General features: G+C 38.9%; 1 protein-coding gene across 10 annotated transcripts in view; it reads left to right on the top strand.

Moving 5' to 3' along the window:
- Window positions 1-1389: 1389 nt before the first annotated feature.
- The window catches only part of DCL2 (dicer-like 2), a 110643-nt gene continuing 86120 nt past the window's right edge, over window positions 1390-25912 (top strand). The window contains exons 1-7 of one of the 10 annotated variants that reach the window (XM_088886607.1): window positions 1390-1617; window positions 1695-1872; window positions 2788-2901; window positions 9183-9317; window positions 11252-11336; window positions 11456-11544; window positions 22042-22182. In XM_088886607.1, coding sequence (XP_088742733.1) covers window positions 1556-1617; window positions 1695-1872; window positions 2788-2901; window positions 9183-9317; window positions 11252-11336; window positions 11456-11544; window positions 22042-22182 — 804 coding nt within the window. In that variant the 5' untranslated portion in view covers window positions 1390-1555. Of the gene's footprint in view, window positions 1618-1694; window positions 1873-2787; window positions 2902-9182; window positions 9318-11251; window positions 11337-11455; window positions 11545-19406; window positions 19765-22041; window positions 22183-25912 lie in introns of those variants that run through there. The other 9 variants (XM_088886608.1, XM_088886606.1, XM_088886609.1 and 6 more) reach the window with 9 other exon arrangements.

Genomic DNA, 25912 nt, shown 5'->3' on the forward strand with positions numbered 1-25912 from the left:
TGGAGGATGTAGTTTAGGCTATGCTTGGAAGCGGTGTAAAATTTTACGCTGGTTCGTGTTTGTTGGCGTTTGGATAGAGTGTAAATGGAGATCAATGTAAAAGCTCCACTCTAGTTTAGATTTATCAGCGTTTGGATGGAATGGAGTTTTATGTCGTGAATTGATGTAAAACCTCATCAAACATAAAGTTTTATATCGATTATCGATGTAAATACTACATCGATAAAATTTATGTAAAACTTTACCCTTTTACACCGATTCCAAACGCAGCCTTAGGAGAAATTTTAGGAAAGGAGATTATTTATTAGGTTATTGGGAACTAGAGAGAGAACAATTTTAAGTAAATTTTATGAAAAAGGAGAGCATCTTATTGATTGTTTAAAAAATGACATTAAATTAAAAAAATAAAAAAATTCATAAACTTCATTATTTTAATATATATATATATATATACATAGTCTATTAAAAAATATGTATATATGTATTCATGCATATAAATATATTTTTTATAAAATATATGCATGCAATATGTGTCTATATATGTATTCATCATGGTTTTTAAAAACGAACCGGTGACCGAACCGGTCAGGGGTCCGTTTACCAGTTCGAATGGTCCGGCCGTTCGACCCAAACGGCTGGCCCGTTCTGACAAAAAAATAAAATAAAAAATTGCAAAACGATCAAAACTGTTCGAACGGTTAACCGGTTGGTTCAATGGTTTGCTGATCAAAATCAACGGTTTTGAGGGAAAAAATAGTTTTGGAGGAAAATGGAACCGATCAAGTGACCGGTTCCTGGTTTTTTCAGTCCGACCATCCGGTCCAGTCTGATTTTGAAAACAGTGGTATACATATATAATGGGGACAGGCTTGGGCCGGATTTAGGCTAACCAAGGGTTAGACCTGAACTCAGCCCCCAAAAATTCTGAAATTTTAGACCCAAACCCATCCAAAGACAAAAGTCCAAGTCCAGTCCGACAAAAGTAAGGATTGGACATGTTTTGGAAGAGCGTCCACACTCGGGTTGGAGACTCGATGACCTCACAGTCACATCCCACCATGCATACATGGGGAACATTTTCTGCACTTATATACGTTATTATTTACGGGAGATATTTCCAATGCACGGTGGGATGTGCATGTGAGATCGGTGTTAAACGCGCAGTGTGAGGAACAGATGCCAATTCGTCTGTCCCATACAATCGGGTAGCGATTTTCGAACTCTACCATCAGTTAGTGTTCCGTTGGCTCCCTTGACGCTTACAACTCCATGGTACTTTCGTACCGAGGTGATATTCTCTTTTGTCGCTTTTCTTCCGGAGCACGTTACTTTCTCGCGAAGCAAATCTTACCTGACAACGTATCCCAGCCGCACATCGGGAGCATCTCCCCGTACTTTGTATTGTTATTCATGAAGATGTTCGCAATACACGGGAGTGGAGCTGTGAGGTGCGCTCTGTGAAGAGCAAATTTGATGAAGTGCGCTCAATCTTGACCTCCCTAAAATACCACTGCTCTGTCGACTTTCGTTGCTCGACCCCAAAACAAAAGAATCCATGGACGTCACAGAAACGAAGAACGGCAGAGAGCCGACTGATCCTCTCACTTTCGCTCGAAGGTCTCATTTCACTTCCTATAATTCTTCTCTTTCACTTGTTTTTATTGTTTAAGTGCGTTAAAGGTTGTTTAATGCAGTTATCAATTGGAGGCACTAGAGAAGGCCATGAGGGAGAACACTATTGCATTTCTTGAGACTGGGTCGGGCAAGACACTGATCGCGATCATGCTGATACGAGCTTACGCTCATCATCTCAGGAAACCTTCTAAGTCCATTGCCGTTTTCTTAGTTCCAACTGTTGTTTTAGTCGCCCAAGTAATCCAATCTCTCACTCCTTTCTCTTGAATTATTTGTGTGTGCATTTATCTATCTATCTATCTATCTATATATGTATATATGTAGTTCATGGTCGTGGCCTTGTAAATTTTTCTTAGTTTTCATTTGATTTCGTTTGAATTTTGTCCAATTCTATGTGTATGCAAATGCATGCAATAATAGATCTTTGACGTTTCATGCTTATCTCATAAGTTGTTTAGTTTTGATTTTATTTCCCCCCCTTTTTTGTCATTATCAAGCTCAAGTTGCTAAAATAAACAAATTTATTCTTTAGTTTCATAGTTTTCTAATTCAATTATCTTCTTTAGCTTCCGATTATCTACTACTGTGTTCGGATTGCAAGAATATTTTTGGATTTAAATTCCACACTTGTATTGGTTCCCTGGAATAGAGATGTGAAACCTCCCAACAATGTTTTGAAATCTCTTATAATGTTTTAACTCAAAGACAAAAAATCCACATTATTTCAGAGGTTAATTAGGTCTGCATCCAATCCAGTCCAGCATTGGGTATGACCTTTAAGAAAAAAAAAAAAAAACCCTGCACTCTTCTGAAACTTACTTACCACTGAAATGAATCCAAATGGCTGACTGTGGAGATTCGTGGACTTGATGATTCCAATTCTGCTGCCAATCTCAAACACACTTCCATCCAAGCACACCTACATGAACGCATTTATAAATATATGCATATATGTATGTATATGCATTCATAATTCACACATTAGTTCTTCTTGTCTTGGTAATCAATGCATAATTCTTGTTTCATATCAAATGTGGTTTGTGTTGAATGCTATGATTAATTGTTTCAAAATTTATTTTATTTTATTGTTTTTGGTTCAGTAAGACAGTAAGTGAAGAAATGTTTTTACTGATTTCATTATGCACTGTTTAGCAAGCTAAAGTTGTAGAGATGCACACTGATTTGAAAGTTGGAAAATACTGGGGTGAAATGGGTGTTGACTACTGGGATGCATCCGCTTGGAAGGAGGAACTTGAGAAGTATGAGGCAAGTATTTGTATTGAGTTTTGTCTTCTGTGTTTTCTCATCACAAATAAAAAAAGATCAAAATGTATTCTTATTTTTTAGTATGCTTGTTTTAAGTTGATTATCATCCTTAGCCTGGTTTATGTTATAAACTTTTGGATATTTATGTAAAACTTGTGCAGCTTGTTTAAACATAGACATGGGTTTGCCTGTTTTTGTCAGTTAGTTAACACCATCAAATTTGATATTTTGTTTGTTCAAAAGAATATCTAATGAAGTTTGTCTACTGATTTGATCATGGCCTCAAAGGTGTTGTTCAAATTGTTCAAATTTAGTTTACAAATCATTTGGATTTCCATATTTTCCTTTTTAATAATAATTATGGAATAGATTGCAACGAAGATTTTGTGCTAGTTGCATATTCTATAAGAGTCATGAATGAGAATCTGAAAGTGATTAATATCATAACAAAGGCTTCCTCCATAGATTAGGTAAGAAGCAGTAAGAAGCAATACCACGCTTGTGGAGATTGAGCAGGTAAGCGTGTCAACACTCTTGGCCGAATAGAGAAAAGAACAAAAATACTCTTAGAGGTGTCAAGAATGAATGACCCCCACCTCAAAGAGTCTCTTATATATTTAAAGATATGTACAATTACAAGAATGCCCATATAGGGCTGAAAGAGGAAAGAAGAATAAAATGTAAATTTAATATACAACAGGGACTATACTAATAAGATACATCAAGTTACAGGGTCTCTACACTCCCCCTCAAACTGATGCCTAGACATAAGCATCAGTTTGTCTATAAGAAAGAGATGTCAAACTCTAGTCATAGCTTGGTGAAGATATCAGCAACCAGCATGTCTGAGGCTACATGAGGAAGCGATATAGACCTAGTAGCGAAAAGATCTCGGATAAAGTGGTAGTCCACCTCGATGTGCTTGGTCCTTTCATGGAAGACAGGGTTATATGCAATCTTGATAGCACTCGTATTGTCTGCATAGAGAGGAATAGGAGTAGGAAGCTGAATGCCAAGATCCATAAAGAGAGATCGTAATCAAACAATCTCGCTACAAACCGAAGACATGGCCCTATACTCTGCTTTAGTGGAAGACTTGGAAACTGTTTGTTGTTTCTTACACTTCCATGAGATGAGTGAATCACCCATAAAAACACACCACCCAGAAGTGGACCTACGAGTGTCTAGACAACTAGCTCAATCCGCATCAGCATATGCTCTCAACTGAATAAGAGAGGAGGAGGAGAAGAATAGTCCCCGAGAAGTTGTGCTTCTAACATATCGAATGATGCGATGAACAGTCATATGAGGATGATGAGGAGCATAAACAAATTGACTAACAACCTGAACAACATGAGAAATATCCGGCCGAGTCATAGTGAGATAAATGAGGGACCCCATAAGCTGGCGATACAAGGCAGCATCGAGAAATAGAGGACCTTCAGATTTAGATAGCTTTAGATTTAGCTCCATAGGTGTTTCAACCTACTTTTCATCATTAAGACTAGCAAGTTTAACAAGGTCAGAGTCATACTTCTGTTGACAAACAAAATACCCTTGATCACTACAATGTACTTCCAATCCCAGGAAATAGGTGAGAGGGCCTAAGTCCTTCATGTGAAACGAATTATGAAGTAATAGTTTCAATTCACGAATGCCCTCAACATTATTCCCAGTCAACAACATGTCATCAACATATAATAGGAGAACGGTAATACCCTGAGGCCGTCGCCTAACAAAGAGAGAGTGATCGGAAGAACTTTGGCTATATCCAGCAGCAACTACAACATCGCGAAAGTGTTCAAACCATGCCCGGGGAGCTTGTTTTAGACCATATAGAGATTTTTCTTGGTGACATACTAAAGAAGGATCACTGCAGTATCTAAGAGGAGGCTTCATGTAGACCGTCTCCTTCAACTGACCATGAAGAAAGGCATTCTTCACATCAAGTTGGCATATAGTCCAAGACTGAGCGGTAGACACTGCTAAAAGAACATGGACTGTGGTGATATTTGCAACAGGAGCAAAGGTTTCTTCATAGTCGATACCATACTCCTGACTATATCCCTGGGCAACTAAACGTGCCTTGTATCGATCAAGAGGTCCATAAGATTTCAGCTTGATGTTGTAAACCTAACGACTCCCAACAATGGATGCATTTGGAGGAGCAGGCACAAGGTCCCAAGTGTCATTCTCATGTAAAGCATGAATCTCTACATCCATGGCTTCCTTCCAATGAGGGCTACTATTAGCTTCTTGGTAAGAGTGAGGAACGTCTGTCTACCGGACAACAGACAAAGAGCTATGGTTTAAAGGAAAACCATAGCGGTCAGGAGGTCTAGATATACAAGTAGAACAGCGAAGAGGAACAAAAGTATGAAGAGTGTTTGAAGTAGAGGGATCACTTACAGGAGTAGTGGTAAGATGATGATCTGAATCGGGAGGAAGGAGAGTCGTAGGCGCAGGGGCTGGATTACGTAACCGCTTGCGAGAGAAGACGATATTGTCCTTCTCAGCAGAAGGAGGTGGAGCTTCCTGTGAATCAAAGTTTGACAAAATAGAAATAGACGGTGCAGACAGTCTAGCAATTCCAACAAAAAAGGAAATGTGCTGAAGGAAAACAACATTACGTGATATACGAATGCGACAAATAGAGGGATCATAACAAAGAAATCCTTTGTGGTCAGGACTGTAACCCACAAAGGCACACATGACAGACTGTGTAGACAATTTAGAGCGTTCACGAGAGGGAAGATGAACAAAGCACACACATCCAAAAACATGAAGCATAGATAAATTTGGAAAACGACCAAACAACTTCTGAAAGGGAGACATATTACCAAGAACAAAGGAAGGAATATAGTTGATACAAAACACAGCTGTAATGGCTGCTTCTACCGAAAAGGAAGATGGAGTATGGGACTCCTGCAATAATGTCCTCACAACACTAAGGATATGTCCATTCTTGCGCTTGGCCACACCATTCTGCTAAGGAGTATCTGGGCAACTTCATTGCACTTGTATTCCATGATTCTTCAAGTAGGATAAAAAATCCCCATTAGTGTATTCTCCTCCTGAATCAGAACGAAGAATACACACTTGTGATTGAAACCGAACCTGTACCATAGCATGAAGTAGCTTAAATGTTGGGAACACCTCAGACTTGTGGCGAAGAAAGTATATCCATGTGTACCTGGTACAATCATTAATGAACGACACAAAATATTTGTATCCAAACTGAGAAGTAACAGATACAGTCCAGACATCACTATATATAAGCTCGAAGGGAGAGATAGCATGCTCAGATATGTGAGGAAATGGTAAGGTATGACTCTTACTTAAGCAACAAGAAATACAAGATGTATCAAAGGTGTACAAGGAAGGAGCTCTATTCTTAATATGGCCTGAATCAAACAAAAATTTTAATTTTTCAGCATGTAAATGACTCAAATGCTTATGCCATAAGTCCCAAACATTATTTCTATGACTCGGAAAGGAACTAGAAGTGGAGGAACTGAAATAAGCTGATGCTGCTGTTATTTGAGACTTCTCGAACTCCAATGCAAACAGACGGCCCAACCTGCGTCCCTTCCCTTTCACCTTCCTAGTGTTTTGGTCCTGAATCAAACATCCATCCTGAGAGAAGATGAGAATGTTACCTTCATCAACTAATTGGCCAACAGAAATCAAATTTGTAGTGAGATTAGGAACAAGAAGGGTCTTGGTAAGAGGGAAAGATGTAGTGGGTGAAAGCTTAAGAGACAGATTACTACTACCAATGATGTTTAACTTTTCACCATTGGTAGTAACATATGTTTGTGATGGGTTTCAGTAAGGTTACTTGGTTGGTTAGGGTAGACTCCTGTCATGTGGTTGGTAGCTGCAGAGTCAATAATCCAAATATGAGAAGGAGAAGCACAATAACCAGAAAACTCACCAGGTAAGCTAATAGCAGAAAGAGCAGAAGAAATAGCAAATGTTACCAGTTGTTGAATGTTTTGCTCAACCATAGATGCCAGAGAATCACCTTTAACAAAAGAATCACCACCAGTAGTAGATTTCTTACTCCCATGTGCTACAACAACAATGTCAATTCCATAGGTAGATCCTTCCAGTTTTATAGGAATAGTATCGACTCTATCGGAGACCATTTCAGCAAGAAAATAGCAGTTCAAGCACAAGGATATCAGAGACAACCAAATTCAGCAATCAAGAACTCAAGATGACAGGCCAAAAAAGGCAAGTTTTTAAGACTGTCGAGTCTAAGACCTTTCAAATATGAATCTGAAGTCTGAATCAAATAAATGGAAGGCAAGAAAACCCTAGGACGACACCAGATCTAGGGTTATAAGTTGATCGAGTCAGCCGATTGAGAGAAATTTGTGATTTACCAACACATCAGGCATCTTCTTCAAGAACAAGGAGGTATCTTGTGCTGATCGAAACAGTCCTTAAAACTCCAAACTAGAAACTGAGTGTAGGGTTAAGAAGAGCTTGAGAGAACCCTTCAATCTAGAGAGAAAAACTCAAATTGCAGACTGATGTAGAAGGCCTAAAGTCCAGAAAAAAGTTGCAGTCCAAAAAAAGGAAATTATACAGTGTTGCTGCCCCAAGAAGATCAGTACTCCTTCGAAAACATCACCAAATCAGATGTTGTTTGTAGGTGGAATATATCAGGTCTAGGCGACACCAAATCTGAAGTCCAAAGCTGTTGCAGTCCAAAAAAGGAAACTGTACAGTGTTGCCGCCCCAAGAAGAAGATCAGAACTCCTTCGAAAACTTCACCAAATCAGATACTGTTTGTAGGGAAAATAGACCAGGTCTAGGCGACACCAGATCTGAAGTTTGGCATCGAACCAATGTCTCCCAAGGGAGATCTAATGAAATCTCTCCTGCTGGTTGCACAAAGAAGAAAGAACAGAAAAGGGTTGATCAAAACAGCCCTAACACGACAGGAATAGAGAGAGAGAGAAAATAGATCAAAGAGCAACCTGCTCTGTTACCATGTCAACACTCTTGGCCGAATAGAGGAAAGAACAAGAATAATCTTAGGGGTGTCAAGAATGAATGACCCCCACCTCAAAGAGTCTCTTATATATTAAAAGATATGTACAATTACAAGAATGTCCTTATAAGGCTGAAAGAGAAAAGAATAAAATGTAAAATTAATATACAACAGGGACTATACTAATAAGATACATCAAGTTACAGAGTCTCTACAAAGAGAACTACAGTGCTTTTGCTAACATTTGTTTTCAGTCCTAGATTAGCAGAGAATAAAGACAAAAGAAAGAGAGAGAAGAGAGAAAGAAGAGGAGGAGGAGAAAACTGGTTTGATCTAGAGAAGAAGTCAATTCTCTAATCGGCCAGATTGTATTTATATGTTTCTGATGAAGTAAATAAAGACTTTTATGCCCCTGATCAAGTATGGGACATATAACTTAAACTTGAACATAATAGAAATTACATCACACTAATAATATACTGAAAAGACGAAACTATCCTGTATGGTTGACTCTAACATTTGTTCATGTTTTTCTTGCACAAAGTGGCTTCTCTCAGGCTTGAACCCACATTCTAACACTTGTCAGCCCAAGATTTTAGCATCACAGGATTTTAATGATTCTTTTCAATTTTCTGAAGCTGGGAGGATTTTCTACTCCCATGAGTTCCATCAATTGTACATAACCCTTTTCATGCTCAATGGAATTGTCAGAAGGCCATGAATCTTGTTGTGGAGAGTACTGTTGGATTTGTCTCTGTGGATATGCCAGCAGCAGTAGGGTTATTTTATTAATTTCATTTTTCTCTTTTGCGGGGGTTGTTGAGGGTGTATACTGCATTATTAATTGCAAAAGTAAAAGTCATAGAGACAGTGTCTTCTGAATTGTTTCAATGGCTTTATATTCATAACCTGCACTCCCCAGGAAAAAAAACTGGCAATGCATATATAAATGGTCATGTCTGACCTTGCACGGTTAGGTGCCAAACAGTTGTGCTGAGAATATCTATGGGCAGGCAGAGTAGAAGGATGTTCAAGAAAGAAAATGATTAAATTTGTCCTTTTCCTTGTTTCTAATTTTTATTGCAGTACTGACACTGGATGGTAATCTCCTACTACTTGAATTTGATATCTGCATGATATAGTTAGGCCTTCTGATGTTTTTAGTTGCAATTGATGTTCTTAGTTAGACATCATCATGTCTTTTCTTGTTTTTATCTCTTTTGATGTATTCATTGTTTGCTAAAATCTTTGACCTTTTTCCTTTTAATATATACAGGTTTTTGTGATGACACCTCAGATTTTACTTGATGCCTTGAGGCATAGTTTTTTGAAGCTGGAGATCATACAACTGCTAATATTTGATGAGTGTCACAATGCAAGAGGTCGAAGCCCTTATGCTTGTATAATGATGGTAATATTTGTTTTATGCATTTTTTTTTCCAAATATATGCTGAATACTAAAGGTTTAGAATGTTTTATGATGGTTTCTTTCAGGTAAGTTTTTTTGTATTTAAGTATGATAGTTGCACTAAGATGTTTGCCTTTTTTATTTTTCATTGACACAAAAAAAGGTTTTGTAAGTACAATTAAAGGAAAGTTTAGCACCAAACCAAGATCTTGCAGTTGATGCTGAGATTTTCTGTATGCGTAATCAACATAATGTTATCTGATCCAAAGTATGCAAGTAGGAAGTTAAGGGAAAAAGAAGGAAAAAAGAGAAATAACAATATGAAGAAATCACAATATGTGTAGTTTTGATGCAATGTCCAAGTAGCTAATATTGTGATGGTAAAGCTAAGGGTTATCTTTTAACTTATTAAAATATGCAAGTTCACAACAATGCAGACAACTTAATTCAACAAAGCCTTGTCCTAACTATGTGGGGTCAGATGTATGAATTCTGTTCCTTTGTTAAATTATGAGCCCTTAAATCATTTATATGACTTCCATGTTTATTATTGCTTGCCCTTAGCTCGTCAACTTGCAACAAATTACTTATTCTTATTGGTGCTACAGATGGTCTCCTATCAATGTACCAAGCTATTTCAATAACTGAATACTTTATTAATGCAAATTAAAAAGTACAAATTGCAAGCATCAATGGGAGAGATAAAAAAGCTTTGATCCTCGGGGGGGGGGGGGGGGGGGAAGCCCATCCCATCCCCTATCCCCTTAAACCCCACCCTTGGTGGCAATGGGGTTTGATCCTGGGTCTTTGCCACAACATGAGTCAGCGACCCTACCAACTGAGCCACCATCAGTTGGTGCTTTCCTTACAAATGTACCCAAAAGTTTTTCTCCCTCCTTACCCTTTGCTTAGCTAGTTCACTATTAGTTGTCCTTTGAACCCATTGAAATCTCACTTCCATCTCTCTACTCTCTCTAGTCAGCCATAAGAACTTTTTTAGCTCATTGCTATACTACCATAGAGCTATCTCCCCACTCTACAACCACTCCAACACCAACTTAGAGTCTCAATAATTATCTTATTTACATTCATCATTCTTGCTCTTTGTGCCCCTTCCATAACAACCATGACCTTTGCTCTTAGAAAACCTCCTACTCCAATAGGTGCTGAAAACAGTGCCACTAGAAGCCCTCTCTCATCCTTAAAAATGCCTCTGATCGTTGAAGCTCTTGGATTTCTCTTGGTACAAGAAACAAAAGGACAGGAGATTAACAAGTGATGGCACGTTTCACCATTAGCTTTACAAAGTAAACACTAAGAAGGAAAAAGGCAACAATTAGATCTTCTTTTTTGTAGGTCACAAATGTTAATTTTCTCTTGGAATACCTCCCAAGTATCTTCCTAGAACTTCACACTTTGCACTAAAACCACATAAAGTCAAAATTGATCTCCAAGGGCTTCTCAAAGTTGGTCCCCTAGTAAGCCTGAATCCCAATCATTTGGGTGCAACCCACAGATGCTTTTGATCACTAAATGCCATAAATTCCCATAGTTTAACAATGGATATGGCAATAAATAGTATGGAATGATGAAACAGGATTCATGTTGCCGACCCCCTATAGTTGGGATAAGGCTTGGATGATGATAACATATATTTGAGATGTTTTGTTGTTTAACATAAAGTTTATTATTGTGCATATATGTAAGTTTGGGAAATGCATATGGCAAATGTTCTTCCCCCCCCCCCTCTATTGCTTTGTCCTACCCTATTCCTGTGTATGTGCACATATATCCCCTCTTTGGCTTGTGCATTGTGTAGGCTTCTTCTGTTACTGGTTATTTGCATAATAGCTATGCACATGTTTCTTCATTGGAATTTATATATACTAAAAGAGTGCCTAATGACTTGTTTGCTTTTAATCTTGATTGTTGTGTAGGAGTTCTATCATCGGCAATTGCATTCAAATTCCATTCATCTTCCTAGGATATTTGGGATGACTGCTTCCCCTATAAAGTCTAAAGGTAAATGCATTGTGTTTCTTTTGTGTTATAATTTTGCTGTTACTTATTATGATTCTCTCTTTGCTTGAGATTGACAGATTTTTTGATATAGTGTTATGGTATTCACATTTGATCCCCAGCCTTATGCTTTCGTTGTTTGACAGTTTCAAGCTCTCCATGTGCCTATGGAAAACACATTCTTGAACTTGAGAATATTATGAATTCAAAGGTTGGGTTAATTGCATCTTGTTTTCCTATTTCTTATTGTTAAAGCTTCCTATTGCTACTAAGCATGTTTTAGCATTGGATTCTGTAACCTACACTGAGTTTATATCCTATTCATTTAATGTCTTCTAATTGTTCTCAAAGGGTCTTCTATGATGAAAGTACAATTATGCCTTGAATACCTGGAGAGGAGAAAGACATAAAAATCAAATTGTATAAGACCAAAAGAATTGAAGAGGCTCATTCAGGAAAAAAGAAAATTATAGTGACTTTTGTTTTTGAATTTTGATGATTTGGGTTGAATCATTACAAATTTCAAGATATACTTCATTCATGAATTTGCACTTTACCATGAAAGCAACATATTTTGCTCTAAGCAAGCTTCAGGTAGCTGCAATCTTAGGTAAGAACTTATCATAGGTGATATTGATAATGGATTGTCAAAGCATATTAGGTGGTGATGTCATGGCTTAGTGGATTGACGAAAAGAATTTCATTTTTTGGCCATTTTAAATTTTGTATTTCATTGTCAACATCAATAGAGCAATTATTGTTTTCCATACATATTTTCCTTTAACATGTTTAAAATAAAATATTAGAGATGCACCTGGTTTTCTACAATTTATATTTTTTGTAATCTTTTGTATCTATTTCCATTTTAAAAGTTTTATTATTTAACTATCACTTCATAGATTGACCCAATTGGCTTAGATGGTTGAATTACTTACCCACGACATGATGGAAGAACAATGCCATTCTTGAGTTGGTTTTAAACATGTGTTTTATATTGCTAAAGGTATTGGATATAGATCTAATTGACAAAATTTATTTAAAGTAAAAAAAGATAGAATCTATTAGTAAGAAAAGAATAACTTAAATATAGGATTTAACGAGAGAGAATGGTATTAATACCTTAAATAAAAGACTTACGAGAGAGAATTGAATTAGGTAAAAAGTAGTTCAAGTTACATGTTCTGCATTCACAATTAGAGGGGCCAAATTAAAACATAAGGGCATTTTAGTCAAGACTAGAATTTAATGAAAGTTGATGTGAGTTAACACCTTAAATATAAGACTTAATCAAAGGGAATTAGATAACTTGAAAAGTGGTAGTTCAAATTACATTTGCTGCCCTCGCAATTAGAGAGGGACCAAATTAAAAAATAGTGTTATTTTAGTCAAACAAAAGTTCCACACTTACATTTTAGGGATTGTCACCATCACCTATATGGACTACTGACGTCATCCGGCGGTTGTCTGACGTTAGCAATTCATCCTTTGACCAAAGGTCAGCAGAAGAAGGTTCTCCCAAGAGCTTCTAGTTGCTCTGATACCAAGTTGTAGTTGTAGTGTCTAGTTTTTTTTTGCGAGAGCAATAAGAAGAGGAGAAGAAGAAAGAGGAAGACAGAAAGTAACGAATGGAGGAGAGAGTGTTACTGTTCACTCTCTCAAACGTGAAATTTATATTATGAGAGAGAAATTGCAAGAAAGCCCGCATATGGGTGCCTAAATACAAAATACCATAAGTACCAAAAAGATCCTTGCCTCATACAATCTCAACAAGGCTTTCTCTTTTTGAAAATGCCTAGTGTTGATCTTCGGACTTCCCATGATACACTTTCCAAGAAAAAGCACCAATTTTGGGAGGGATAGGTATAGATCAAATCTTATTAACAAGAAGGTGATGGACAAAGAGATTGCAAGAAAAAAAAAACAATAGAAGTAACGTGTTGGCTGTGGGGGGGGGGGGGTCCAAACACACCTGTAGGTTTTCAAGGATCTAAACAGAACTTTTCAAGGATTTGTGACAATTCAATTACCGAATCAAGTTCAACATCCCTCGTCCCTCTTATAAACCCAAGGTCCTGATTAGAACCATATGATGAGGGGGGATAAGAATTTAAAATAGGTTCATTTTTATACAAAGAAATAGAAAACAAAGTAGGAAAAAGGTTCTTGAGGGCAGAATTTTCCACCCATAAATTTTCCAAAAACAAAATTATGTTCCTAGAACACACATGATACTAGGGGCATCAATTGGACCGGATTTGATCCAATCTGATCTGGTCCAATAGGAGTCCATTACAAATGGATCAGCTCCAATCCAATCCAATCCAATCCAGTCCAATGAATACTTTAGACCATTTTGGACCAGTCTAATTCAAACATGGACCATTCAATCTATTTAACTTAGTTTTAGATTGGTTCCGACCCAAACCTTGTCCATTGACACCTGTATTGTTATCTTCTATCTATGGACTGGATATTGGTTCAATCCGACCCAATCCAATATAAATCCATAACGGATGGACCAAGTCCAATCCAATCCAATTTGGACCTTTAAATCTGAACTGGTCGAATTCAATTTGTCTAATTGGTTTGTCCAGTCCATCCAATGAGGTCCAAACCAAAACTGGTCCATTGACACCCTACATCATGCCAAACAAAATTTAGAAGTTGAGGAAGAATTTCTTGGATAGCTTTCTAAGTGGAGGCCAAAATTGCCTAATGAAAAGCACCAACATCCCAACCATTATCCAAAATCCTATGAATGTTTACCACTACCCTTTGTGGCAACTTCTCTATCAATAGTCAATCTCCCATAACCATTTGTCTTATAATGCAAAGAAAATTTCCTTGCTATCACAAGAATGCTTGATTTTGACCATTGACCAAAGTTTGTTTTATTTTTATTTTTTGAGAAAATTTAACCAAGATTTATTGAGAATAAAAGGGGGGGGGGGAACAAGAGGAGATATACAAAACAGGGGGGGGGGGAATCCCTGCAAGTTACAAAGGAGGAAGCTTGTCGCTATACAGATGCTCCAAATACTTAACAATTTAGCTAGGCCATCTGCAGTATGATTGTATTCCCTAGGAATCCAAACTAAGTTAACATTCAATCCATCCAAAGAATCCCAAGCTTTAGTCAGATAGTGATAAAGTCTCCAAGGGCCCCCTTTTTTGTCTCTTAACCATTTTATTGTATTTGCTGAATCACCTGCAATGATCAAATTCTGAATTCCTAAATTCTTAATTATCCTGATTCCGGTGAGAGCAGCCATCACTTCAGCCTTTTTGGAGTCTGCCCAACCGATTGGGCCACTAAAAGTCCAGCAGATATTGCCCCTTTCATCCCTTACTGTACCACCAATACCTGCAAAGCCTGGATTGCCTAAGGCACGACCATCAAAATTAAGGGTTATCACACCTTCACTGATGGAAACGGGATGCCTCAAGGGAGTTTGCTGAGGATGAAGCAGAAACAGAAAGGGGTGAATATTTCTGATAATATCATTGACTGAAAGTCCTTTAAATAGATCTGAATTCACCGACCAAAGGGTGCAAAGATAGGTAATATCTGAGATTAACTCATCCAAGGTTCTGCTTTAATTCCCAAATGCCCCACATTACTGCATGAGGCACTGATTGCCAAAAGACTTTACCCCTTTTGCTAAGCCCTATTCCTTATCATTGATTCAAGTTGTCCATAATGTGTTTTGGAAACTCCCAGCTGTACCCTGCTATATTCAAGAAATGGGACCATATCCTTTGAGTGAAGCTGCAATGAAGAAGGATGTGATCTGCAGATTCACGCTCGCTGAGACATAAAATACAAACATGAGGAGAAATGGAGTGTCTTCCCAAAAGTTTTTTCTGAAGGAGATCACAAGTATTAACTTTCTGGAGACAGGACTCCCATACAAAGAAGCAAATTCTTGAGGGGATGTGGTTGCACCAAATTTTGAAGGAAAAGAGGGATGCTGATCTTGAGCAGTCAAAGCCCTGAACATAGACTTAGAAGAGAATTCGCCATTTGGGTGAAGGGTCCATATTCGGGTGTCAGAATGAGAGGGGGATATATAGGCATCGTTGAGGGTTTGGATTAAAGCTATTAAATCAGAAATCTCCGAGTCCCTTAGGGGTCTTCTGAGGTGGAGGTTTAAAGAATTCTCGGCAGACTGGTTTGGGAGGCAATTAGAGATAGAGGCTTCTTGGACAAGGGTGAGGTTAAACAGCCTAGGGAAAGAGGCACCCAGGGTAGATTCCTCCCCACCAAAGATCTTTCTAGAATTTAATTTTAGAACCATTTCCCACTTTATACCTTATAAAAGGAAAGAAAGAAGTATGAATGGAACATATACCTTTCCAAGGTTTGATGGCCTTTATCCTGTTCAAATGGAGATTGCAATCCCACCCGATTGTATTTCGTCCATATTTACTAGAGATGACAGCAGTCCAAAGAGCATTAGGTTCTTTCGGAAATCTCCCGAGCCATTTGTCTAGAAGAGAGGAATTTTTCTCTTTAAGCTGTCCAATACCCAAACTGCCTTCCTCTTTTGGTCCGCATACTTGTTTCCAGCTAACTAAATGGTTTTTCTTATCTCCACCACCTTTCCAAAGAAAATTCCTTTGAAGCTTCTCAATCTGATTTCTGACTTTGGTCGGAATCTGGAAGACAGAGAGAAAGTAGACCAGCAGAGTTTGATAAGGAGGCCTTTAAGAGAGTATGCCTACCCCCTTTGGAGAGATAACACTTTTTCCAAGTCGATAGTTTCTTCTTGCATTTCTCCAACACAGGACTCCAAAAGTTGAGGGACTTTGGATTCCCTCCAAAAGCCATCCCAAGGTAGGTAATGGGGAGATTCTCCACTTTGCACCCCAATAAAGATTTGAAATTTTCTAGAAGATCCACTTCCACTGAGTTGATGGCCACAATACTGCTTTTGCAGAAGTTAACTCTCATACCAGTGAGAATCTCGAAACATTCAATTACAATTTTAGTGTTTGTGATGTTGGTTATAGAGGCATCTAAGAATAGGATTATGTTGTCGACGAACTGTAAGTGAGAGATGTGAAGTTTATCCCTACCCACTTCAAAACCTTTCACCAAGTTGAAAAGAATTGACTTGTCAAAGAGATAATTAAATAAATCCATCACCAAAGTGAAAAGTAAAGGGGAAAGAGGGCAACCTTGTCTTAGACCCCTGCTTGCCTTGAAATAACCTTTCGCTTCACCATTTATCAATACTGAAAACCATGGAGAGCCAATACAACCTTTAATCCACCTGATCCAGTTTCTCCCAAAACCTCTTAGCCTTAAGCAATCAAGAATGCAGTCCCAATCCACTTTGTCGTATGCCTTCTCAAGATCAAGTTTCACAAGGACCCCCGGGATCCTAGAGGATTTTCTGTCTTCCACACACTCATTTGCAATAAGAATGCTATCCACAATTTGTCTTCCTTTAACAAAAGCAAACTGATTTGGGGAAATTAGATCTTCAAGGACTTCTTTAAGTCTGTTGGCCAGAACCTTCGCCAAAATTTTGTATATTCTCCCAACCAAACTTATAGGTCTAAAGTCTTTAACTTCCAAAACTCCCCCTTTCTTAGGGATGAGGCAGAGAAAGGTAGAATTAAGGCCCTTGTTAACAATGGCAGATGAATGGAAGTCCCTGAAAAACTCCATGAGATCTGACTTTACAATTTCCCAACATTTTTGGAAGAAAAGAATAGGGAATCCATCCGGCCCTGGAGCCCTATCACCGTCCATGCTGAAAATAGTCTTCTTGACTTCTTCCTCTTCAAAACTTCTTTCCAACCAATCCCTCTTTTCAGCTGAAAGGGTAGTGCCATCCTAATTAAATATTGTGAATTGATTTTCACTATCCTTGGAGTAAAGGTTTTTAAAGAAAGAAAGGAAAGATTAAGAAATTTCCTCAGGATTCTCCACTTCTCTCTGATTAAGATTGAGCTTAGAAATAAAATTCTTCCTACTTCTTCCCGAGGCATAGGTGTGAAAAAATCAGGAATGATTGTCCCCTTCTTTCAACCATCTCACACTTGATCTTTGTCTCCAATAGATCTCTTCCCTTCTAACTAGTTGCTCCCATTCCTTTTCTTAATTCTGCTATTTTATTTCTGTTTAAGGCATTGAGGGTCCCATTTTGCTCTCTATTGTCCAAGTCCTCTAATTCCGAAAGTATTCTTTTCTTCTCTTCTTCAACAGCTTTAAATTCTTCTCTTCCCCAAGCTTTAAGATTTTTCTTCAAAGCTTTTAGTTTCTGAAGAAGTCTGAATCCAGCCCAACCCTCTACTTTGCAGTCTTCCCACCATGTTGCAACCTTTTTACTGAAATCTTTGTGTTGTAACCAGAATTTTTCCAATCTGAATGGGGTCTTTCTTTTGATTATTCTTTCGGTGTTCAGCAATATGGGCTTAGTGGTCTGAGGTACATTTTGGACAAAGTTCTTGACACAGATTTGGAAATCTCTCCAACCAATCCTGAGATAATAAAAATCTGTCAAGTCTGCAACTTATGGCATTTTCTTGCATGTTTGACCAGGTAAAAAGTCCATTGGTAAGAGGGAGATCACATAAATTGTGTCTGTCAATAAAATTAGAGAAATTTCTCATGCTTCTGGTTGGGGTTCTACCATTAGAATGTTCTGAACTGAACCTGGTTACATTGAAATCACCCACTAAACACCATGGTATGTCCTCCTCCTCATGCAGGGACTCCAACTCAGCCCAAAACCTCACTCTATCAGCGGGAGAGTTAGGACCATACACACCAGTGAGGATCCAGCTGAAGTCATTTTTAATATTAGTGAACAGAACTGAGATTGAGAATTCACCTCTGTCGATCTCCAAGCCTGAAATTTCATCTTCCTTTCATGCTAGAATGATACCTCCAGCGGACCCCACAGCTGGAACAGCTGTCCATTTTCTACCCCTTATTCCCCATATGGCTTTCATAAGTTTTCTGTCGATGACTTATTTTTTTGATTCCTGAAGGACAATTATATCTGGATTTTCTCTCTTCAATGTTTCTTTCACTAGGCTTCTTTTGAGCTGACCTCCCAAACCCCTGACATTCCAACTTAGAATCTTCATTGAATCACTTTGACAGATTTCCCCTTATTCATCCTATTTCCTTTTGAGATGCGATCCCTTATACTCCACTGAAGCCTTTTTAGTTCTTTTTTAGGGCCTTTTTTTTTCTGTTCTTCTCCTGGGCCTTTCCAGATTTAGTCACCTCTTTATTAAGGATCCTCTCCTTTTCATCTTCTTTGTCTTTTCTCACAATTCTCAAAGTTCCGGCTATGTTGTTCATTCCCAAATTCTTTGTCTCCTTCCTGCCACTGCTTGGTGGAACAACTGTCTGAATTGGAACGATTTGCATTGGGTGGGATGGCAACTCATTTAAACCTGAAAGAGTGGTAAGGGAACAAAGACAGTGAGATGTAGAAGCAGAGCAAGAAAAAGGAGGCTGAAGAGAGGGCAGAACCGAATGGGGGGCGGGGGAATTATCTGAGTGCGATTTATGGTTTTGGTCAGGAAAGGAGGATGACGAATCTCTCCCTTGTCTGCGAACAGGGGGGTTTGAATCTGAAGACATTCCGTAGCCTGGATCGATTAACTGGGTCTGTTCGAGAATCTCCACACATCCCCAACTCCCTTTGTCTGCAAACACGTCTTTAACTCTTTTAAGAGTGGACTCACGAGGGTCTGGATCTGCTTCAGTAGCATACGAGCTGAGGTTGTCCTCTGTGTCTTCTTCTTCACTGGCGGATGGCATGCTAGAGCTCACGGATGCAGTTGGAGCCATGAAAACTTTACCCAGATGCCGACCTGAACTGGGAGGAGTTTCGGGAACTGCCTGATTGAAAATGGGGGTTGCTGGTGGGCTTAAGGTGCTAGATGGGCCGGAAGACTTATGTGGGCCTTGGGTTTGAGAAGAGTGGCCCAAATATTCAAATTGGCTGGGAGTTGGGACAATATTGGCAATCCAGGAATTAGGGGGGGCTTTTGAGATTTGAGACTTTTTAATAAGGGGTTGCGCCTGTCCAACTTCTTCACGTCTTTTGAGCTCCACTACGCCTTTAGATTTGGAGGAGGAGAGCTCCTACGCAGATTCACGAGGAGCCACCACCGACTTTCCGACTTCTCTGTGCATGCCTCTACTGCAACTAGATTTCTGAGCGACAAAAGTGGAAGTGTCCGTGGAGGAGAGACCTTTGAGTGAGTTGACTCGGAGAGACTGGAAGGTGACTCGTACGTCTTCTCCACCTCCACAGAGATGTAGAACTAGACGTTTCTATCCAGAACTGGGATTGAACGAGGGATGGCATGAATACCACAGTTTTTCACCCTGATTCTGGCAAAACTTAACTTAGAGAAATTCAAAGATTGGGGATCTATGTCTTCAAGACCTCCGCAGGTGTCTCCTATCAGAGAAAAGATTTCCTTCATCCAGAGGTGGAATGGAAACCCTCTTAACTCGAGCCAACCGTTGAACCTCAACTGATCAGGGACTGCATTAATCTTTGGCCGTTAGCGCTCAATTTGAACCCAATCACCAAAAACGAAGATTGCTTTGAGCTTGGTCTAAGAGATAATCAAGTCTTCTGAAGGGGCAAAGCCAATTGCTTTGTTTTGTTCAAAAGGGCGCAATTTCAACTTGGATTCAAAATGCAAATTTGCAGTCAGTTTGGCTTCAACTTCATCCCAACTTAACGCAGGTGTTTTCGTACAGACGAAAGCCAAACTCCAGTTTCCAAATGGCTTTCCCTGATGTGCAATCGAAAGAAACGTAGACCCTATGGGTTTTATGATTTTGCTTTTGACTTGGAGCGATGGAAAGGCTTATTGCGTGAGATTAGTATGGTGGGGTTTCACTCTAGGCGGAACAACTCAGTCCAAAAATTGGATGGAGTTCCAGCTACCGGAAGTTGGTTCTTCTGGGATACAAATGTGTCTTACCTTGTCTGATTTTTCCCATCTGCTCAGACGGATGAATCTGCCCCAAGTATTTGATTTAAGTTGTAAACATAGGATTCTTCCCTTGAACGCTCTCTTACGGTCTGCTAAATGTCTTCGTTCAATTTCCAGAGCTTTTTGGATGTAGGATCTAGTCCATAGAATGTCCTCATGAGACAAAACTATTTGTGTCCAAGCTCCCTTGCCCTTTTCTGTTAGTACGAAATCATCTTTTTGATTAAAGCTTCGTTTAATTTCAAAGGATTTTGATCCGACATTCAAAGATCTCCATTCCATGATGCTTATCTTCTCCTACACACCTTACCGTCGTTCCATCCTTGCTAATCTACCAATCTACACCATCTTTACTGCATCGAAGTTTGTTTTATTCAAAAACAATTTCAAAGAGTTTCAAAGATGCTTAAAGAAAATTTTCTTTTACTGAATCGATTTGGCTGATACTTGGTGTGTATCTACTCAAAGAGTACTAATATGTGATCAGTGATTTAAAAGGCGCACCTAGGCGCACAAGTGAGGTGCATTTTAGGGTATGCGCCTCACCCAGATCCTAGGCGCACGCTTGGTGCGCCTATGCATGTGCCTGATGCGCCTTGCACCTCAGCCTAGGCGTACGCCTTTTTAAAATTCTGTGCCTTTTGCTTTTTTTTGAGCCTAACGGTTAGGCCGGGGACTCCGCCCCCACCCCTTGAGGAAAGTCCGAACAAGTCCATGTTAGGATCTTAAATTCTTATTTCTCACATAATTATGATTTTATAACTTTAATTGCCTTTTAAGAAGATATTTTATTAGAATGGATGAATGAACAACATTAGTAAATAGTAACATGAACTTGTTCAGGCTTGCCTCGAGGGGCGTGGTACAAAGGCGACTCATAGAATCAAGAATGCAATATGTTTTACATCACATTAGCTACTTGAAGTAATGAAATCGAGGAAAAAAAGAGATTGTCGTTTTTACATGCTTGAAAATGCTTTATATGTTTGCTTTTATTTTTGAATTTTCATTTGAATATGCTTTACATGTTATGCTTATGTATTTTAATTTTAGATAAAAGGATTTTTAAAACACTTATTTTAAAATTTAAGTTTATATTTTTTATTAACATTATGTTTAATATTTTTATTTTTGCATTTTATTAAATTTTTTGGCATTTTTTTGAATTTCCTGACCTTTTTTTTATTTTTTAGCATTTTTTTTATTTTTTGTAATTTTGTGCCTTGCTTCAAAAAGGAGCGTGCCTCACCTTGTGCCTTGTGCCTTAGGCGCAAATTGGCCCTTGCACTTTTAAAACACTGTATGTGACAAAATTTTCCTTTAATCCACCAAGTAACAACTTATAACATTTCCATTGGTAAACGAGACTTTTTTAAGAATGAAGAAAGAGACACATAATATCCAATGGAAAAATTCCAAATTCTATGTTGAGGTTGGAATGCGTTAATAGATGCAATTATTGTCTACATCCTAAAGAGTATAAAGGATCTCAAATACTGATGCCAATCCTTTGTATTTGTGGTTCTTTTCTACTCATGCTTATCAGATTTTTCTTGCATGATTAGTAATTTCCATGTAAGGTCAGTGGTATGTTATAGATGTTTCTTTTTGCTTCAAACTATTTTATAAAATACTTCAGCTTTCAATGTCCTTTGCCTCACATTTGTATGCTTGAATAGGTCAGTTAATTGCACAACTGATAATGACATCCTTTTTGGTGAAGGTATATACGGTTTCTAATGAATCGGTTTTGGCTGAGTTTATACCATTTGCAACTCCAAAGCTGAAATTCTACAAACAGTTGGACACCCCATATTCCTCTTTTCATTCTTTGGCGCAACATATAACGGGTTTAAAAAACAAGGTTTTGTTCCTTTTCGTTGAGATTTCCCTTATTTTATTTTTCTTCAGCTGTTTACTGTTACTCTATTGTCTTTTATGGTAGCTTATTTATTTAAATCTGATGTCCAAATGAAGCCATGCCAGAGGAGTATGAATGTGCTGTACAGTATTACGCTGTTACTTGGATTCAGCATGTAGACTATCCAAGTGTTAACTGTTTGTCATAGTTGTCTAGGCTAGACTTGGTGGTTTTTGGGCTTTGCCTAATTTCATTGCCTCAAATATTTTAGAAAAGGTGCTCACTGTACCCATTAAGCATACACCCTACGCACCTTGGTGCCTAAAGATGCTGGGAATGAACTTTAACATTCTCAGCATATTTTAAGCGCAGCAACTTAGAGAATATGGAAAATGGAGATTGGCTTGTAGAAGATGATAGCAGTGATGAATACGAATCAGATGAAACCTCAAGTCTGGGTAGTGTCGATCTGCAAGTGAAGCAAAATTTGTTTGAGACAGGGAGTTTGCATACGGAGATCTTGTTTCCGGAAGAGGAAGGGGGTGGTGATGGATCTTTTAAGGAAGAACGAAGTGAAGGAGATGCTACTAATAATGCTGTACAAATCTCACACTCCAATGATGAGTGAGCTAACACAATCTCTCAGGATATATAGGATATTAATGCAAACGAACAGACCTCTCCATTGAGCAAGGATAAGGGTGTTCCAGGAAGGGTAGAACAGGGTTTGGGTTTTCAAGAGGGTAGGCAAGATGATGGTGTTTGCCTTACCATGACCACTCTGCAGAAGTCGCCTTGTAGGGGAACGATACCAGAACCAAGCGTAGTTGGCCAACAATCCAGTCCTAGCAATCTTTGTGCTCTCCTTGTCCACTCAGGTATCATTGTCAATTCGATTTTGGTTACTAGTCAGTGTGTTTTGCCTTTAACAGAATAACAGATGTACCAGCTTCCCATCTGGAAGGTGCATTAAAGGAAAAAATAGAGGGGGAAGGGGTGGGAGAGTTTGGGAAGGATGGGGTGGCAGATAGAATTTGGGGTTTGATTTGCGCAGAGCTTGAGATACTCAGACAAAGGGAAGGTTATGGGAACAATCACTGTGAAGTGGTGGGGGATGATGCTAAGGGAGGGGCTGATGCTGATACAGGAGGTTTCCAGCCTTTAACTATGGATCCCACCGATGAGAGGGATCAAATGGGTGCAAGGGCTGGCAGAGAAGGAGAGGTGAAAATGATTACTGAGAAAAATGAGGAAAAAAAAGAGTAAGAAAAAGAAGAAAAGATCTAAGCTTGAAAGGTTAACTTTTGATATTGAAGGGGATTTAGAGTTTAGTGGTAGAGGAGACAGGAGGAAGGGGTATTCTAAGATCGGTGACTATGAGAATAATAAGCTCGAACGTGAGAGGTTTGGGGAGTGCAAGCAAAAGGAGGGTAATTAAGGATCTACTGAGAAGGGAAAAGCCTGACATTGTGCTTTTGCAAGAAACAAAATTTCTAGAATTGGATGGAAGATGGGTGGGAAGTGTATGGAGGTATAGAGGAGTAAGTTGGAGTTCTACCCCATCTTGGGGAGCCTTAGGGGGGATTGTCACACTTTGGAAAGATGATGTAGTAGAAGCAGTGGAGGAGTTGATAGGCTGGTTTTCAATGTCCATCAAATTCAAGAATGTGGCGGATGGTTTCACTTGGGTTTTAACTAACATCCATGGTCCTAATAACTACAGGGAAAGAAATGATATGTGGGATGAGTTATATGCAATTCAGGGTTTGTGGGAATGCCCATGGTGTTTGGAAGGGGACTTCAATGTCATGACTCATAAGGTTTTCTAAAGAAGCTAGTAACCCCCAACAATCCATCACAACTAGTATGCGGAGGTTTAATAGCTTTATTGCGGATTATGAGTTGACGAAAAGTCCACTTTTACAAGCTAGATTCACATGGTCTAGTCTATAGGAAACCCCTTTATGGTCAAAGTTGGATAGGTTTATCTTTAACTTAGCATGGGAAAGCTATTGGGAAAACCTGGTGTCTAGAGCTTTGCCTAAGGTAACCTCAGATCATTGTCCCATAAGAATAGGTTTGGAGGATTTCATTAGTGGACCTAGACCGTTTAGGTTTGAGAACATGTGGCTTACCCACCAGGACTTTGTGAACAATGTAAAGATTTGGTGGAATGAGGAACTGAGGGGAATAAAGTGGAAATGGGTAAGGTTTCACAAGAAATTGCAGAGGCTAGGATCCAAAATAAAAGAATGGATTATGGATCAATTTGGAAGAATTGAGGAACAAAAAGTGAGTATAACTTCTAGGATAGAAGAGCTGGATGAGAAAGAGTCTCAAAATGGTTTGCCTGAGAATGAGAGATAAGAAAGGGAACAATTGAAAAAGGACCTGGAAGAGGTGCTTCTGAGAGAGGAAATAAGCTGGAGGCAAAAATCAGGGCACAAGTGGATTAAGGAAGGTGATGGAAATACTAAGTTTTTTCATGATGTGGCTAATGGGAGGATAAAGAATTTTGTGCCTAAGCTAGAGATGGGAGGGGAGGTGTTCACTAATCAGGAGGAGATTGCCAGGAAGTTTGTGGACCACTTTAAATTGATTTATAATAGACCCTTGAATGAGAGGAGAGAAACAGAAGGGATAGGTTGGCCAAGACTGGATGAAGAGAAAAAGAGGTGGCTGGAAAGGAACTTTGAGGAAGAAGAGATTAAACATGTGGTGTTCCTAATGGATAGATCGATAGCTCTAGGCCCAAATGGATTCACCATAGCATTTTACCAAGATTGTTGGGATGCCATTAAAGATGATCTGTGTGATGTCTATAAGGAGTTTGCAGATAAGCGCTTAGTTAGCTGAGGCATTAATGCTACTTTTTTGGCACTAATCCCAAATAAATCTGATGCAATACATCCTAAAGACTTCATACCCATTAACTTGGTGACAAGTATTTATAAAATTCTGGCCAAGGTTCCTTCTCTGAGGATTAAAGAAGCCCTCCCCTCCATCATTAGTCAGGCACAAGGGGCTTTCATTCGAGGACGACAAATAGTTGATCAAATTTTGATTGCAGATGAATGTGTGGATGAGATGAAGAGATCTAAGCAAAGAGGCTTTGTTTGTAAGCTAGATCTTGAGAAAGCTTATGATTTGGTGGACTGGCAATTTCTAATGGTGGTTTTGAGGAAGTGTGGGTTTGGGGAAAGGTGGTGTAGTTGGATGGTTGGATGTGTTAGCAGTTGTCATTATTCCATCCTAGTAAATGGGGTGGTAGGGATTTTTTTTCCAGCCGGTAGGGGTTTAAGACAAGGGGATCCTCTACCACCTTTCCTCTTTACATTGGTAGCTGATGTTCTTAGTCGTATTATCATTAGAGCTGATAGGGAAGAGATTATAAAGGGATGGAGAATAGGTGGAAACCAAATTCCGGCTACCCATCTTCAGTTTGCAGATGACTTGATGATTTTCTGTGATGAAGGATATAGTGAGAAGGTGGAAAACCTGATGGAGTTGATTAAAACTTTTGAAGAAATCTCCCTTTTGAAAATCAACTTAGAAAAGAGCTGCATAGCGGGGGTCAACTTGGAGACTGAGGAGATTGAGGCTATTGCAAGTTGTCTTGAGTGTACTGTATCCTCTTGGCCTATGTCCTATCTAGTGCTTCTGTTAGGGTAAAATCCTAGGGAAAGTAGGTTCTAGACTCCAGTGATAGAGAAATTCGAAGATGTTAGCTTTG

Source organism: Nelumbo nucifera, chromosome 4 (genome assembly GCF_055504915.1).
Source record: "Nelumbo nucifera cultivar China Antique chromosome 4, China Antique-T2T, whole genome shotgun sequence".
Taxonomy (NCBI): domain Eukaryota; kingdom Viridiplantae; phylum Streptophyta; class Magnoliopsida; order Proteales; family Nelumbonaceae; genus Nelumbo; species Nelumbo nucifera.